This window comes from Leiobunum rupestre, chromosome 1 (genome assembly GCF_980474605.1).
Source record: "Leiobunum rupestre chromosome 1, qqLeiRupe1.1.hap1, whole genome shotgun sequence".
NCBI lineage: Eukaryota > Metazoa > Arthropoda > Arachnida > Opiliones > Sclerosomatidae > Leiobunum > Leiobunum rupestre.
In genome coordinates this window covers 12,780,237-12,797,611 of record NC_143384.1, presented here as the reverse complement: position 1 = coordinate 12,797,611, position 17,375 = coordinate 12,780,237, and the positions used below count along the sequence as shown (strand labels likewise).

The window sequence follows — 17,375 nt, the reverse complement described above, 5'->3', positions numbered from 1 at the left end:
ACTTCTCGAAGATTCTTGAAGTTTTCTGTGTCCGATTGCTAAACCTGACGTCGTTCCAGCGGCGATTTTGGATAAAAATCCCACTTCTAATATGTAAGAGTAGACTCTTCGTTGTTCATGGTCGATGGCTGACGTTTATAATTACAGTAAACGACGCATTTTATTTAAATGGTTTAATGTTAACTACAATTTTAACAGCTAGAAAATAATACAAGTTGCCGCGACTTCGTCCTTTTGAAAAATCTCTCGCGCTCCACGTTACGCAGCTCGCGTTTTTACTCGCGTGTCATTAAAACCGAACTTTTCAATTAGTTCGGTAGATAGGTATAGGTTTAACATGTACAGTGAAAAGGGCACTAACAGTCTAAAATTGACACATGAAGTTTAATTTAAGGTCGTCGTACCGCTAGGAAACATTTTAAAAAAAACTCTGATTAAGGAAAAAGTGGCAGCTTTATTCGATTGGTTTCTGAAGGCTAGCCTTTAGATTTATTTTGTGCGTATTGATAGTGTGAAGAATAGACGCTAGCATAAATTCTTTTTATGTCTTATTCAACTTGTTAAAAAGTTCCACGCGCGTCTTGATATTTTAGCGTAAACGGGCTCGAACGATTTTGCGCGTGCCCCCTGAAGTATAAAAAAAAGCATTTTATCAAGTTGAATAAGACATGAATAATTTATGCTAGCGTCTATTTTTGGTCAAAAGTATTTTTAAGTGAAATTGGCGATAGTAAATTATAATACTTTTTTAACCGATTGATACAAACATTTAAAAAAGAGGAGTTTCTTAAAATTTTAAATATTATTAAACCTACCATCCACTATCTACGCCTTCATGATATTTGTTTGAGTTCATACGCGTCTGAACGAAAACCATTTAGGGCTTTAGAAAGATTTCATATTTTTCCAAAGATAATGAATTGTCGTTCATTTAACCTTAAACCTAGAAATGCTAAAACCTGAACCTAATATACTGTGAAATTCATATTCGGAGTACATTTGGATTTGGATCGCAGACTTTTACCAGTGAAATTTTCCCAATTTAAAAATTGACAACTTGTTTCCAAATAGTTTTCAAAACATTTTGCTAAATGAAATATTACACAGTGAATGACACTCAAATAAAGGAATTATATTTCAGATACTCGATGGGCCAAACGAGCAAGGCCCGACGCTTGGAAGGTTTTGCGGTTTGCGCGTTCCGGATCCCGTCGTGTCGTCTTCCAACGTAGTGACTTTGAAATTCCAAACAAGCACCTTTCAACGGGCTCGATGGCACCTTCGGTGGCAAGCCGTCAACTCCACTTTCATCGCGACAGTTCCTCCACCGACTGCCGCACCAGGTACATTTTGTCAAAATTAACGTTCTACATTTAAAAAATAAAATATTGAAAACTGTCACGAACAAGGTGACTACCCGAGGTGGTTATCACCGATTTCGTTTAAACTCGGGGGTCAGGTAGACCTTATATTAGAATGAAAATTGCCAAAGGGAAAAGTTGCAATGGGCTTTAGTTTTCCCATGGCATCCAAAATGTTTTTGATCTCTTACTTAAAAATTTGAAAAAATTAAATTTTCAAAACTTTCTCAAAAATATGATTTTCACTCATTTTGGGTTACATTGATCAAGGATTTTGGGTAAAATTGATAAATTTGGGTAACCGAGACAATCCAATGCTTTTTTAAATGCCATAGGAATAATAAAGCAAATTTCAACTTTTCCCTTTGGAAATTTTCAAACTACCATAAGGTCTACCTAACCCCCGAGTTTAAACAAAATCGGTGATAACCACCTCGAGTAGGCTACTTGTAAGTTGCACAGCCAGGATTTTCTGGGGTACATATTTAACTAAAATATATATTTAAAAAATATGGTCAAACAACTCTTTATATCTTACCTACACGAATGTTGCCGTGTGCCTTATAACATAGAGCATTAAGCGATTATATTTGGACTATTCAATGATGGTTTTTAAAGCAAACACATAACCTCACAAAAATGGTTTTAAGCATATGTTAAATTTTAAAAAAGGTGAAATCCAAATTGAAATAGAACTTATCATGTACCGCTTTGCTTAGAGAAGGTCCTCATCAGACTACGACTCGAGTAGCGCTATCGTCATGTTAATTTGCTTTAACCTAATGCTTTAAATTTTTTGAGAAGACTTAATCGAAGTTTAGTCTTTTGCTGCACTTGCTCTACCTATCGTGGAATGATAAAACTACATGTATATTGAGTAAAGTACGCTATTAAAATTAATAGAACAGTAATTAGAAAAAACAGAACACTTCACTAAAGTTAACACTGATGGATCTTTAGTATCATCTACTATCACATCTTATTTGTTTGAAATAAAATATATCGGCGTTGTTTTGTGTTTCCAAACGAGTATCTGATAGACGAAATTCAAAATAGAATATTTCAAAATTGAGATACAACGCATTAAAAGAAACATAATTTTGAACTTGGCCCAATTGTTAAATAAGCAAGACATTTTTTACTATTTGATTTGTAATGGTTGTATTTTGTTTAAGGATCTCAATGTGGTGAAGAAATATTCCTTAATCGAAGCACCAACGCTACTGTGACTTCACCTGGATATCCGCAGTCGTACTTTGGAAACAACAACTGCACCTGGATATTCACGACAGTTCCTGCTCGTCATGTCGCCTTGAAAATTAACATGACTCTTGCTAGCAGCTCACGAAATGCCCCATGTTCCGACTACATTTCGGTTTACGACGGTATGTGCTAAGTTTTAGATATTTTCTCGGCCGTGAGAATATTGCGATACAGTACTTTTTAAGAGCGCTGTCCTTAAATACGTAGTATTTTCCCCGGCGTTTTCCCTAAGAAGACATATTATCCAAAACTCTAGTCTGGGTTTCGGTCAACGGTTAAGGCTTTAAATAAATCAGAATCAATTAACGGTTTGTAACACCTACGCGGTCGGCTATTTCAGGACTTAAATCCCAATTGAAATCTGTTTGAATATCAGGTTTGACCAAAATATTTCTGGAAACTGGCCATGATATTTGGTTTTAAACGATTGTGTGACAATGGCTTTAAGTACAAACATAGACGGTGGGAGTAAGTTATTTTAATTTTTGTAGATTTAAATAAATGATCAATAAAGATCTTAAGCGAATACAATTAGAGGCAGCTACAATCTATAAGGCACTCATGAAAAAGTACGTTGCTTGAAGAGGGTCAATTTCGAAATGATTTCAGTACTCAGCTCCTTGATGCCTTTTCGCAGCAAAGGCTAGACCGGCTCCACTCTTTGGTTCAGTGAAGCCTATAATAGCACAGTGACGGACTGACGTTGCAACAATTGTCGCGTGTTTAGTTGTTGTAGATTTCCCGTTTCATTTGGTTCTTTTTCTGAGTATGTTTTTTCCAATCACCAATTTCGCAACGAGAAATTTTTTCAAGGGGTGAAGGTGCTGGTAGAAGGCTTTTAAACAATTCAGAAAAAAAATGGTAGATTCGAACTTTCCGGAGGCGAACCCTAGCACCGTCGGTTAGCAACTGCCATACGCAACCTATGTTCGACGAAAACTGTGTTAAGAGGTCGTTATTATTAACAGTCGGGTGAATAGGCGCTGCTTTAAAACAATCAGCGACTGTCTTGGCTCCTTCGTGTTTACGCTGCCCGAGCATTCATTGGAAAATCTCAATGTGAAGAAAAATAAAAGAATGTCATGTCTAAGCAGGGCCGTAGGAAGGTATTTTTTACCTCAGATCTAATATATTAATTACTTTTAAATTATTTCACTTTTTGGGTAACAATTTCCTCGTGAAATCATAATTTCAAAATTTTAGTTAATTTTTAAAAAAATATTTAAATCTTCCAGTTTCAATATTCAAGACACTGAATTTAATAAAACGTTTTTATTTTATTATTTTACTATTTTAAGATCAAAAAATTGCAATGCTGTTTTCATATAGGACTTTCTCAGTGTCCATGTTATCAACATGTTCTTTGTAGACTGTGAGAAGTCACAAGTGATTTAATCGAGCCCGAGTCATGGTACTACGTAAATATGTTAAAACTCTCCTCAATACTGAAAACGACCGTTCAGAAGTTGCTGGAATTACTAAAAGCAACTTTAACAATTTGGCAACTTGGGGGAAAAAGTAACCGCGTTTCTGGGTGTAAAGTTTTGAATTTAGTCACAATTTGTTTAATTGTTTCAGGTAATCGTTTTTCCCTGAAAAGACCAGTCAACATTTTCAGTTCGTTTTCCAAATTACTAGCGGAAAAGTCATAACTTTCCAATTGTTTCGCTATAGCTTCATCACCTTCGAGATAGATTGCAACTCAGACATAAGAACCTTCTCGAAAATGCTATACTTATCAAAACAGGGTTGCTTAAATCTTCTGGTTATTTCATTAATTAGTAAATCTAGAATTTCGAAGTAAATTGCACGCATTTTCTCTTTTGGCGAATTTGGTTTGTATGGATCGCTGGATTTTGCTGTCTGTTCTAATCGCTTGGGTCGTCGTCTAACTCTTGGTATAGGTATTGGGACCAAATTAAACATTTCCTCGCCTTTCTCCACTTTTTCCCAAATTTCGTTAAATTTATTTTCGGACCTCATGTTTTGCAAGTATTCCAGCGTTATCCTTACTGCTTCTGTCACTCCTGCTACAGTTTGAGTTGGGCCTTCCAACACCAAACTTAATTTTTCGGTTGGCGCAAATAAAAAAAACACTGACAAATCAAAATACCGAAGTAATTTACTGTTGTCTCCAATTGATCATGTAAGCCTTTTGCTGCAGGAGAAATATTTTCTTTTTCATTTGCAAATTTTTGAAGCATTTGAAGTACTGCAGAATATGTTTCTAATACGCTGTTGATGGAAGCTGTCCTTACTGACCACCTTGTTGGGCATAGAGTTTTAGGACACTTATTGCTTGGTAGAGTCTCGTCATCCGAAAGAATGTCAAAAAATTGGTGTTTTCGTTTTGGTGTTTTAATCATTAGCGCCGCGTCGTGTATCCATTGCATACAGTTCCGCATCAACGTAATTTCTTTCGTAGCATCTTGCAACGCTAAATTCAAACTATGATTGCTACAATGAACCTAAAGCTCGAGTGGTTGTAGCTCACTTATTATGGCTTGTACACCTTTAGCTCTACCTGACATGTTTGCAGCGCCATCGTAGCATTGGCCACGGAGATTTTCCAACTATATGTTAAATCTTAAAAGAACGTCCAAAATAATTTGGGTGAGAGCTTCACCAGATGTTGACTTGGTGTCGTAGAGGCCAAGGAAATATCCTTTTGGGTCAAGATCTTCTTTAACTATACGAATACTTATGGAAACCTGTTCGGTTCCAGCTACATCTTGCGTTTCGTCCACTCTAAGGCTAAACTCATCAACTTCTCTTATTTCACCGATTACTTTACGCAATATTGTATGAGTTATTTCTTGCAATATTTAATTTGTAATAATCGGACTAGTATAGGTCTTTGATCTTTTCAACCATGCTTTTAATTCAGTTACATCTTCGGCCCTTTGCAAAACAAGTTGAAAAAGTTTATATTTATTAAAATATTTATATTTATATTTATGAAAATATTTATATTTATGAAAATATTTATATTTATGTTTATAAAAATATTTATATTTATGTTTATAAAAATATTTATATTTATATTTATTAAAATATTTATATTTATATTTATGAAAATATTTATATTTATGTTTATAAAAATATTTATATTTATGTTTATAAAAATATTTATATTTATATTTATTAAAATATTTATATTTATATTTATATTTATTAAAATATTTAGATATGTAATTTTATTATATTTTTATATTTTTTATTATTATTTTAAATTTTTATTATAGTCTAGGTAATTTTTAAATATGTAAATTATAATATTTTAGAATGTCCAGAATTAGAAGAGGGCGGTCGGACAATTCGAAGCCGGTGGTTGACAATTAGAAGCCAGTGGTCGGAAATTAGAAGCCAGTGGTCGGAATTAAAACCCACTAGGTCGGAATTGGAAGCGGCTGTCCGGAATTAGAAGCGGGTACTAGCTTCAGGAAAAAGTTCATAGAAATATAAATATCAGTTGATTTTCACTCGAAATAGGTTTAAAAAATGCGCGAAAGTTCAAACTATGGAACACGCTATAAAGTATTCATTTCAAATCAATTATTGGGTTATGTTTCTATCGATTTTTAAAAATGTCCGGAATTACAAGCCACCACCCTACGTTCTAATATTTTATTGAAACAATAATAATTTCTCGTGTCTTTTTTTCCAAATGTTTTCAAACAAAATGAAGTGAATGTGGTAACATATTCATGATATTTCCGTGATTATTTTTCTTCTTCCGCAGCCGTTTCTCCCGGCGGGAAATGGGAACTCTCTCCGGAACGAGAAATGTGTGGCGCCGCGCCAGCACTCAATGTGACCTCGTTTTATTCTACTGGAACCAGTGTTAGGAAGATGGCTTACATCGTACCTCATCGCAACAGATATTACTACTACTCAACGAAGTTCCAAGCCTTTGCCTATGACGGTGAGTATCATTTCAATTTCGCCATCAACCATTAAATTCAAATTAGAAGTTCACCAAGATAGGAGTATTCACCCTTTGAAAGGACCGGCGTATGCAGATTCGAGGAGGTTCGTGGTGGTGAATCAAAAGGGATTAGTTAATGTTTCATTGGTTTCTGTCAATGAACTTAAATGTCGCTAACAAATGGACGAAAAATATGTCAATTAGGAATGATTATTACCGAACTGATTTTCCTAGCTATTGTTAATCTAGGTTTATTTCTTAGCACAGAGCCCCCTAGTGTCTTTATATGCTCATGGCGAAATTTTCTACTAGAAAGGATGATAAAACGCTTTTCAAATTGGACCTGGGCGAGAGTGACCGTGTCGAAAAAAGGTTCGGCCAGGAAGTTAGCAGACCATAGGAAGTGGCTTACTTTTTCTATTATGCTTCTTAATGCTTTCACATACGTTTTCCTGCGATAATTAAGCGTGATAGGAGGGGCCCTGGTAAAGGTGGGTATTAAAGAAATTCAATGAACTGATTTCACTTCAAACGCTACAATTTTTATGGCTTGTTCTTCAACGAAGGGAGAACAATACTCTTATATTGATGAGCTCCAGTCAAAATGAATTTCGGTGGAATCTAATATCGTATTTCAAACTAGAATGTGGAGGATACTTGACTGCGCCAAATGGAATGATCGATAGCATGGACGGCATTCGCAGCAACGGATCTGGCTCGTGTCATTGGATCATTCAGGTCCGCCGAGGAAGGACCATTCAAATACATTTCGACGAATTTAATGTTATCTCCGAATTGACTTCTTGTTCATCGACAAATTTGGAGGTAAAAATTCGTGTTTAATAGGCGCGTTCACTTTCTCATCGTATTTGTATCGCGTGGGTGAAAGCTAGATTGACTAGTAACAACGGTCCCTTAATAAATCTCTCGTTATGAGTCTTAAGGTAATATTTTGGAAATCAATTTAATAAATATAATACAAAATATTTAAACACCACATCATCAAGAAATCTGAAAAAAGTTATCGTTTTCTTTACATTTATACTTTAATTATGGCGACCAGAATTCACAATTTTTTCTTACATTATCATTGTTTTTCTATAAATTTTTTTAAATTTTTATTTAATCTTACCGTTTACTTAATGTACAAGACAATTCATATTTCGATATTCTATTTTATTTTGAAAATCTGGAAAATATAAAAATATTTTTATATTTATAATGTTATGTAATTGATGACACTACTAACTACAATGCGTTTTTGCTACCTTTCTTCATTGGCTGATCTCCACTTAAGCTCGAAAAATGTTTGAGCTAATTTCCCTTCGTTATCTTTATATTCTTATAATTAGCCTACAAATTTTCTATTGTTCCAATTCAATTTTTTATGGCATTTTGCCGGTCACCCCAAATTTATCTATTTTTCAAGGGTTTAAAAATTAGTGAAATATTAACGTTTTGTGTGTCGTTCTTTTACAAACTATATTTGAACAAGTTGGCAAGCTTGCCAAAATATACCTCTCCTCGGAAGAATTTGCCCTTGGGCGTATTCACTACTGGACACGGCACTCAACGATATTTCGCCATATTCATAGCGTCCTCCAGAAAAACCCAATCCCGTTCTATCCCAACCAGTAGAATATTTTTATTATAATTATAATAAATATTACAAATGTTATTGCCTTAAGCAAATTTCCAATATCAATAGAACAAAAACCAACTTTAGACCCAAAACGTTAATAAATTAACAAAGCAACAAAATGAGAAATAGAAAATACAAATTTTTAAATTATTAGAACGCTCACGAAACGAAACATATACTATTTTATAGCCAAAAACCAATCAATTGTATTATAGGTCTTAGACAACAAATGTATATGGAAAATAAAAGCTAAAGCGAAAACCAAAACTATAAATTAAAGCACTAACAACAAGATTAAGTCTTCATAATTTAATTCTATTCGTAAAAAAACCACATTAGGCCTTCATAATTTCATTCGTTAAAAAACCAGATTAGGCCTTCATAATTTCATTCGTAAAAAAACCAGATTAGGCCTTTATAATTTCATTCGTAAAAAAACCAGATTAGGCCTTCATAATTTCATTCGTAAAAAAAACAGATTAGGCCTTCATAATTTCATTCGTAAAAAAACCAGATTAGGCCTTCATAATTTCATTCGTAAAAAAAAACAGATTAGGCCTTCATAATTTTATTATTAAAAAAATTCAAGACTTTATTAACTATTATGCTTACGATAAGTGTCTTATTTGCAATATCGCTGAGGAGTTATCGTTGGTTCTATGGTAGAGCGCTCGATTGCCTGACTAAACGGCCCGGGTTCAAAACCTGGGTGGCGCATTTGTTTTTAATCAATAGAGAAATCGCTAAATTAGAAATTCTTCGATGCAATATTTTAAATCTTACACGAAATCTTGTTCTATATCAATTAAAACCAAATTTCATACTCTATTAAATACGCTTCCGATAAAGCTGAAGGTCTAATTTTCGATGAAGCGTAATGAGTGACGGTGGTTCTGTGGTAGACCGTCCGCCTGTCAATCAGGTGGTCTCGGGTTCGAAACCCGCCCGCAAATTGATATTAAGACGAATGCCGTGGACAATTGGTGGAAACGCTGCCATTGGACGTTGAGAGGTTGCCATAACACTCAGCACTCGGTCCGTCCCAAAAGTCAATAAGAAGGAGTTGGAAAAAACACACCGAAAAAAAGACCAAACAACCAACCAAACTCAACGCAATCGCAAATTTATCCGTTAACGCTTACCGTCACACGGTGGTTTTGCCAACCTTTAAACTGTTAAAACGGTTATTCGACTGCGTACGCAGTGAGCCAAGAAAATGCGTACGCAGTGATTACCCTTTGCCCCGAAAATGCGAACGCGTTCGCAGGCTAGACCCACGGACAGACCGACAGACAGACACGGTGGTTGTATAACCCCTCCTAGGGTACAAAGTCACCTCGGAGAGGTAAAAATCATGTTAATACTTCAGTTATAATATACATTAAAAATGGTTCCTAATTCTACATAATTAAATCTACGGAAATAATGCCTCGTTAAAGGTGTTTTTTTGATTTCGAGAAATGGAATTGATATTTCATTTTAAATGAAAATGTTGTAGATCCGAAATGGTGGACATCATGATTCGCCTCCTTTGGGAAGAGGGCAATTCTGTGGAGACCAAATCCCCGTGGTTCCTGAATCGTCGTCAAACAAAGTCCACATCTCACTTAAAAGAACATCTTTGAATATTATTTTCACGGTTCCGGTGAGTATAACTTCCGCTTTTTGTTGAAGCAAACCTGTTTAGCCAGCGACGTGAACTTCTCCCAGACGAAAATGAGGAAATGGTCGGTTTTCACGTTGGCGCAGTTAAACTTTAACCAGTTTCGTTGATATTTTAAACACACGTAGTAGAACTTACTCCAACTCTGGCATAACGAGGCCCGATTTTAAACGGAAACTTAGGACCATATCATAAAGAAACACTATCTTTCAGAGCGCATGATATAAAGCTTTATTCGTCAATTATGAGTAATCTCAATTGAAATATTTAAAAAACATTTAATTTTTTTAAATTTAAGATATATATCCGGAAATTAAACATTTAAAAGGTTTCTTTATTGTCACGCGAAGTGTTAGTCGACTTCAAAACCTTGCGTTAGTCACGTTTTTTATTTTGTTATTAATTCATGAATAACTTTCGAAGAATGCGTTCTTCTTCAACTAGTCTTTCTTTTCAGTTCTTTTAAAATTTATTGAAATCTGGTGTTTATTTAAATCCGGCCACCTGTTTAACGGTATTATAAGTTGTTAGATGACTTAGGCCTTGGGTAATAGGCTAGCTAATTATTATTATTATTATTATTACAAAGGTAAAATAGTTTTAATGAAATTGTAATTAAGTTAAATTTTATTTAATGTAATTGGATTCTACATACACATTTAGAGCTAACAATTACACTACATAGGGTAAAATATTACTTTTCCTATGACTTGAAACATTTTTTATGTCAGTTTAGTTAATTTTTTCATGTGGAAAAACATTTCATTGGAAGTCGCTACCGAATCAAGAAACGTGCATTATTTATAATGCTTTTGATGTCTTATTTTAATAACTCATATATATTTTTTCTTAACAAAGCCACAAGGCAACGATATTCAGACCCGGGCACCCGGTACTGCTTTGGCTGATGATAACAGAAATTAATTTCCTCAGAAAGCTGGTCTACTAAAACTAGCCGGCGGGACCGTAATTAAGAAAAGTCCGTTTCGATGATACTCGTGGTTCTAAACAATTATGTTGGTTCAATATTTGTTCAACGATATTGAGAGACGTAGCTAACCATTTCGGCCCATGGTCCATTGTGAAGTCCCAAAGCTAAAACTCAGAGTCTAAAATCCAACACGAAACAGAGAATCCGTTTGGCCAAGACTTTAGATAAATCTAAGGTTTCTAATTGGATCATACAATGACCCTCCTCTTAAGTCGGACAGGCCTTGCAAGGGGTATCACCACTTATATCAAACCGATGTAAAATAGCATTGGTATCAGTAATGATATTGGTTCATAAGTAGGAGTCTAGTCTATATTTGATCGTAAAAGAAACCATCTTCCATTGCAGATTTTTAAACTACGATACGAAGAACGTTCTGAGGGCTGCGGGGGAAGGCTGTTCCTTACGAGTGAGCAAAAGAAAGTAAATGTCTCTTCTCCAAATTATCCGAATGACCCATCTCACGACGTGGAATGCGAGTGGATTGTCTCCTCGCCTCTGGGGACTAGTATCAGAGTCGATTTGCAAAATATGTTTGTTGATAGCGAGAAGTAAGTCAATTTTTATCCATGACTTTTGAATAATTTTTAGGTTATTACAGAAGCAGTTTTCAGAACCAAAACGTAACTACGAGTTCTTAAGAGCTAGGGCTTCCAAAATAAATTAATCCCTTGCAATGAATCGGCTACGGAGCACGTGAAAATGAGTTTTACGGGAACGACGTTACTCTGATAAATTAGTTTTTTCACTTACCCAACTTATTGACACCATGCAAATTTTACATTGATTACTCACTGTAGCACCTACTTTTGTTAGTGTCTCGGAAAATCACTTATAATTTATTTCCAAATAATTTTCCATTTTATGATGGTGAAAGCGATTGTACAGAAAGAAAGTTTATATTTACTTTTCTTAACGTTATTTTGGCATTTCGTTTTCAATTTTACAAATATATATAATTCAAAACATTTATACCTAGACAAAATTTTACAAAACCACCTGGTTTTATACCAAATTATAACGTTCACTCAACTATCGCGATCATCGAAATATCGAAAGATAACTACAAATTACCAGGAAACAATAAATGTACACTTGGAATGTCTAAGGATGAATATGGTGGCTCTCATGAAAACGGGCTTGGCTTACAACGTAGATTTTCGATCGCGACTGGCGACTCGGCGCGTAGTAAAGATTAAGTCTTGTCTGGAATATAAGTTCACTTTAATACCTTCTGTGCTTTAACCATCTAAATGCGGAACTAATCAGTTTCGTTGCTAACATGAGAAATTCACAAGATATTAATTGAATTTTCTGGTAATTCTGTTTTCCGAGTAAGTGTCTTTCATTTTTTTTAAAGCTGTGCGTCTTTTGAGCGACGGCAGCCAGCCAGTTAATTCGAATAGAACGTGTAACATCTTCCATTCGACGTATTTAAAACCCCGCCCATTTCTCGATCCGCTTTTGAACCACGGGGTTCATGGATACTTAGACATTCCAAGTACTGAAAATAGTTGATAACACAATATAATGCAAATATACGTTTTTATTATTTGGCTTGTGAGAATCTGAAACATGACAGTTGCTTTATATTTTGCTTACAGTTTTCTAAATCGTTTCTGCCGTTGTCGAACTACGTATATAGTTTTGTTAAAGATAAAATATTTCCTGTACAAGAAAACACTACTTTTTGAAACATGAGCCAATTATGTTTCAATTTAGCACACAATCCGTAAAACGTCGACTTAATGTATTTTTAAATTAATGTGCTTTTCAGATGCCAAAGGTATTATACGGAAAGCAACGACACAACGAACTATTTGGATGTGTACGATGGCGGAACTTTAAACAGTCACAGAATCCAGCGAATTTGTTCGCACTTGGACCACTCCAGCATTCATTCTACCAGCAATATTATCCTCCTACGATTTGTCAGCACTATTGACGTGACACACGCTCATTTCACAGCTAATGTTGTTATCGGTGAGTGGTTAAAGTTAACAATTAGTGTATTACTCCGATAGCTGCAAACCTTGTTCTGAATTATATCTCTTGTCATCGTTTTTTAGGCTTGTCCTAATCTCATTTTTGCTGGTTTTTCTCAGCCTTTCCAATTTCAATGAAATTCAAATTTATACTCTTCTCAGGTTTATAATCAGGTGCACGTTTTAGAAATTTTAGCTTCAGAAATACAATTTTTGATCTCTCCCTGGACTTGCCTTAAAGCATCAATGTTATATTGTTGGCGTTCAAATTGGTCTTAACAATGATTATTTAATTTATCAATGGAATTGACTCTTTCGTCATAGGAAATATAAAATTGGTGGCGCCAAGTTAACGCCAGACACCATAAAATCACCTTACATTGAAATAGTCAGTACTTGAAAGCTTTTTTTTCTTTAAATCTTAACTTTCGGTGGGTACATTTTCATAGCTTCGGCTTATCTTAGGAATCTGACTAACTAATTTTATCACTTAAAGGTTTATTTCTCATAAATTGTTAAAACCTTTGCATCGTCTAAACGTCCTCTCTAAAGTCTTGACTATACTGTTAAATTAGTAGGCTCAGCTCTAGTACATGATTTAAATTAAACTAAGGCATCTGTAGGCACGGTGCCATGTCCCAAAGGGGCTAAAAATGTTTTATTTAAATTGCAGTGTGCTGCGGGAAGCCCATTTCAAAAAAGGCAATAATTCTAATTGTTTCTGTAAGCTGTTAAATTTATTTTACACCACTTAATAAGTGTAAGCTACTACACTTTCTCAATTGTCATAAGTGTTTCCGATTTTATTAGCAAAAAAGAGAAAATTCGTGATAAAGGTAGGGGCTAAACCACTACCGGACACCAACCTGGCTCCGGAATTATTTTTTTTTAAATTTGACTTTCGTCTGGAAAAATAAATAACTTAAATCTAACTTCTACGAACGTGCTATCATAAATAATAAGCTAAACTAAGATTTTTAAGCGGTTCCGAACTTAAGAGTATCTACAGCATTACACACTTCCAAGCTATTTCAAAATTAATAAAAAATTCAACACGCTTTAAGCGTTTTTGTTGGTACTGTCGTCTCAAAAATATTTGGAGGATATAATTGAAATTTAAATTGTTTAAAAGTTGTCAATTATTGTCATGAAATTAACAATTTTCGGTAAAAACGTAGTTCTCTTTTTGCCACCAACTTCTCTTAGCATTTAAAATTTTTTGTTATTTCCCGCTAATTTATTATAAATAAAGATTTATACTAAAAATAAACTAAATATTTCGTTAATGAGCTTATATCTCCGAAAGTGGTCACGAACGTTCGAATCACGGAATCTTAAGATTGACCAAAGCTTTAAATTATCAAACAAAGTGAATAAATAAGTAATTAATCTTATTTAATTTATTTTAAACTGATTAAAAATGGAAAGTATTTCATTGACCCGAGATGGCATTTAAGCAGGACGGCACTGCCCGTGGGGGAAATAATTTGAGTACACTCGTTAGGTAATCCCTCGGGTTATCCCAGGAGAAAATAGTAATCCCAGGAAATTTGTGTAATCTCATGTAATATCCGTAATTTGAAAATAATCTCATGTAATATCCGTAATTTGAAAATAATCTCAAGTAGTATACGTAATTCCAAAATAATCTCTAGTAATATCCGTAATTCCAAAATAATCTCAAGTAATATCCGTAATTCGAAAATAATCTCAAGTAATATCCGTAATTCCAAAATAATCTCAAGTAATATCCGTAAATCCAAAATAATCTCCACTGCCTTTTGGTGAAACCAATTCTGCCTTGAACAATCAAATGTGGCACGTATTCCCAATATTTTGAAGGAAATTGAAATATTGGGGGTAAATTAGGTACGTGACGATAAAAATAAACGTAATATCAGAAAGCTAAATGAATTTCACGTAATATCAGTAATAGTTAGTGTTGGGAGCTGTTCGCTCGCGTGGCATCAAGTTATTTTATTTAAATTGTATTACTATCATTACATCAATTTTCGTAAAGTCACTAAATTCTACCACAAACATAGTCTACTTGTATGTCCCTATCTAGTGGTGTGATGGGGTCACTGGAGCCTGTGGGGGGCTCCATACCCGGCTCTCAAGGTCATGTGATCGGGGCGCTGGGTCACTGGAACCTCATGGGTGTTCCACACTCGTCATTCTGTGACCTACTAAGGAGGGTAGTTTGCAGTGGAAGAGGAAGCCACTCTAGTCCTCAGCTGTGCGAGGGTGGGTCTCGGGCAGCCCATGGTGTCGCCTTTTGTTGGGCCGTGATGAGGGCGTTTGTTTGCTATATGTGAGGCGGTCAAAATCGCTGTCTCACTGGCCGAACGTTGTTTCGCAAAGCGCACTTTTGTCCAGGGCTGGTTGTTTAAGGTGGCCGCTGTAGTGCTTAAGGCGGAGCAGCGGGGTACAAATACATATACTTATGTATGTCCCCATGAATTTAGAAAGTACGTAAATCTTTTTATATGAAGCTAAAAATAACGCTGTCCAATTCCTCGAGAATAGCCTACGGTATCTTCACCGTTTACTAGCCACAGCTGGTCTGAGTTATCATTCGCTGCTCTGGGTCCATTGGAGAGCCACAATTACTGTTTAATCTCCCCTATAAAATTCTGAAAATGCCGCGGGCTGATGCTGTGAATGTTATAGTGAAATCTATATTTATGGGTGGATATGAATAGATTCGTAGGCAAAATGTATATTCATGGGTGGATTATATATAATATACGAGGGGACAAGCTTCCAATACATTGGTGTAGAACTAGCTTCGGTTGACCTTTGTTATTAAAAAAATTATCAGCTAGGCTAATACCCAAGGCACCACCATAGGCCTAAGTCATGCAGCGACTTGTAAAACCATTAATTCAGGTGGTCGGGTTACAATGCGTAGGAGGGTGGTGGCTGCAGAGCTACTTCTGGAGAGGTATCACATTTTCTCTAATTCTCCTTTCACTTAAGGATTCACTCTCTTAGTGATTCTAACGTATTCATGAATCGTATTTGTTTAATTAATTGGATGGTTTCGTCTAAAATGTTCACTCAAATTTGACACCTTTTTCATTTGGTTTTGAAACTGGAAATTATTATTATTTCACTGCAGCGAAATGTGGCGGAGTTTTGCGCAGAGTGAACGAACTGACAAGTCCAAATTATCCTGAGAATTACGAGAACAACTTGGACTGCGAGTGGATAATTAGTTCCCCCTACGAAAACAAGGGCGTACGCGGAGTTTTCTCAGAACTGAATCTTCCTTTCAACGAGAACTGTTCAGCGACTGACTACGTGGAAGTAAGGGAGGAGTCCGCCACAGGTAGGTCATCATCAAGTCACTCTGTATAGTCTAGTATATTCTGCTTTGTGTATTAATTCAACTTTTACATTGTTGTTATGAAGATTAGGAAATTAAAGTGAGTAACATAATTCTTAAAGTTTTTCTTTAGATGACGATGCTTCTGGTCTCGGCTTTCAATTTTTTTCTCGACTTCCATCCCTTTGCTTCCCGTATCTCCTCTTTTGAGTTCTTTGCGCCCGTCCCTACCTTTAAACTTTTTTATCAGGTTAGTGTGAAATTCGTAGAAGGGGGTTAGTGTGAAAGAAAGGGACTTCGTAGAAGAGGAGGTTTAGTTGGGATTTTAAAGTAGTTCAGGACATTTTGCTACGCGTGTTACGTGTGTTACGTTTTTGCTACGCGTGTTGTGTATTTGCTACGCGTGTTGCGTTTTTGCTACGTGTGTTGCGTTTTTGCTACGTGTGTTGCGTTTTTGCTACGCGTGTTGGGTTTTTACTACGCGTGTTGCGTTTTTACTACGCGTGTTGCGTTTTTGCTACGCGTGTTGCGTTTTTGCTACGCGTGTTGGGTTTTTACTACGCGTGTTGGGTTTTTGCTACGCGTGTTGCGTTTTTGCTACGTGTGTTGCGTTTTTGCTACGCGTGTTGGGTTTTTGCTACGCGTGTTGCGTTTTTGCTACGCGTGTTGCGTTTTTGCTACGCGTGTTGCGTTTTTGCTACGCGTGTTGCGTTTTTGCTACGCGTGTTGGGTTTTTACTACGCGTGTTGGGTTTTTACTACGCGTGCAGTGCCGGCCTTAGGCACGTGCCACACGTGCAACCGCACGTGGCCTCGCGCTAACCAGGGGCCTCGCGCGAGGTCTCTGGTCATCGTTAGTGGTCTTCTAGTTTTTCCTCTTCCCTCTTGCCGCTTGGCAGCCAAAATTATGGTTTCGTTTACCTCTAGTATCTCATTTTCTAAGCCGATAAAAGTACAACAAGCAATTTCAAAATTTTCAAAGTATAACAATAACCATCGCATAAATAATCAAATAACATACATAGTGATATTCAGTAGCCTAGCCGCCCACACGATTGACGAAACCGAATCGGTCGTGCATTTTTTGTTACAGCGAGATACATGACGACGGCATTATCGTCATATTAAGCATGGACTGTAGTTCAATGGGGTTTTTTTCAATAACGTTTTCTTCTTCATGTATCCTGCTTTATCACAAAAAGTAGTAAGGGA

The 17,375-nt window shown here is 35.8% G+C and overlaps 1 protein-coding gene across 1 annotated transcript; it reads left to right on the top strand.

Annotated features, from left to right (window-relative positions):
• The first annotated feature begins 2,014 nt into the window (after positions 1-2,014).
• Positions 2,015-16,255, top strand: LOC149961116 (cubilin-like). The gene is made up of 9 exons (XM_090157818.1): positions 2,015-2,033; positions 2,537-2,746; positions 6,367-6,549; positions 7,196-7,377; positions 9,693-9,839; positions 11,197-11,399; positions 12,626-12,831; positions 15,958-16,167; positions 16,251-16,255. The coding sequence occupies exons 1-9, from the start codon at positions 2,015-2,017 to the stop codon at positions 16,253-16,255; spliced, it is 1,365 nt and encodes a 454-aa protein (XP_090013944.1).
• The last annotated feature ends 1,120 nt before the right edge of the window (positions 16,256-17,375 follow it).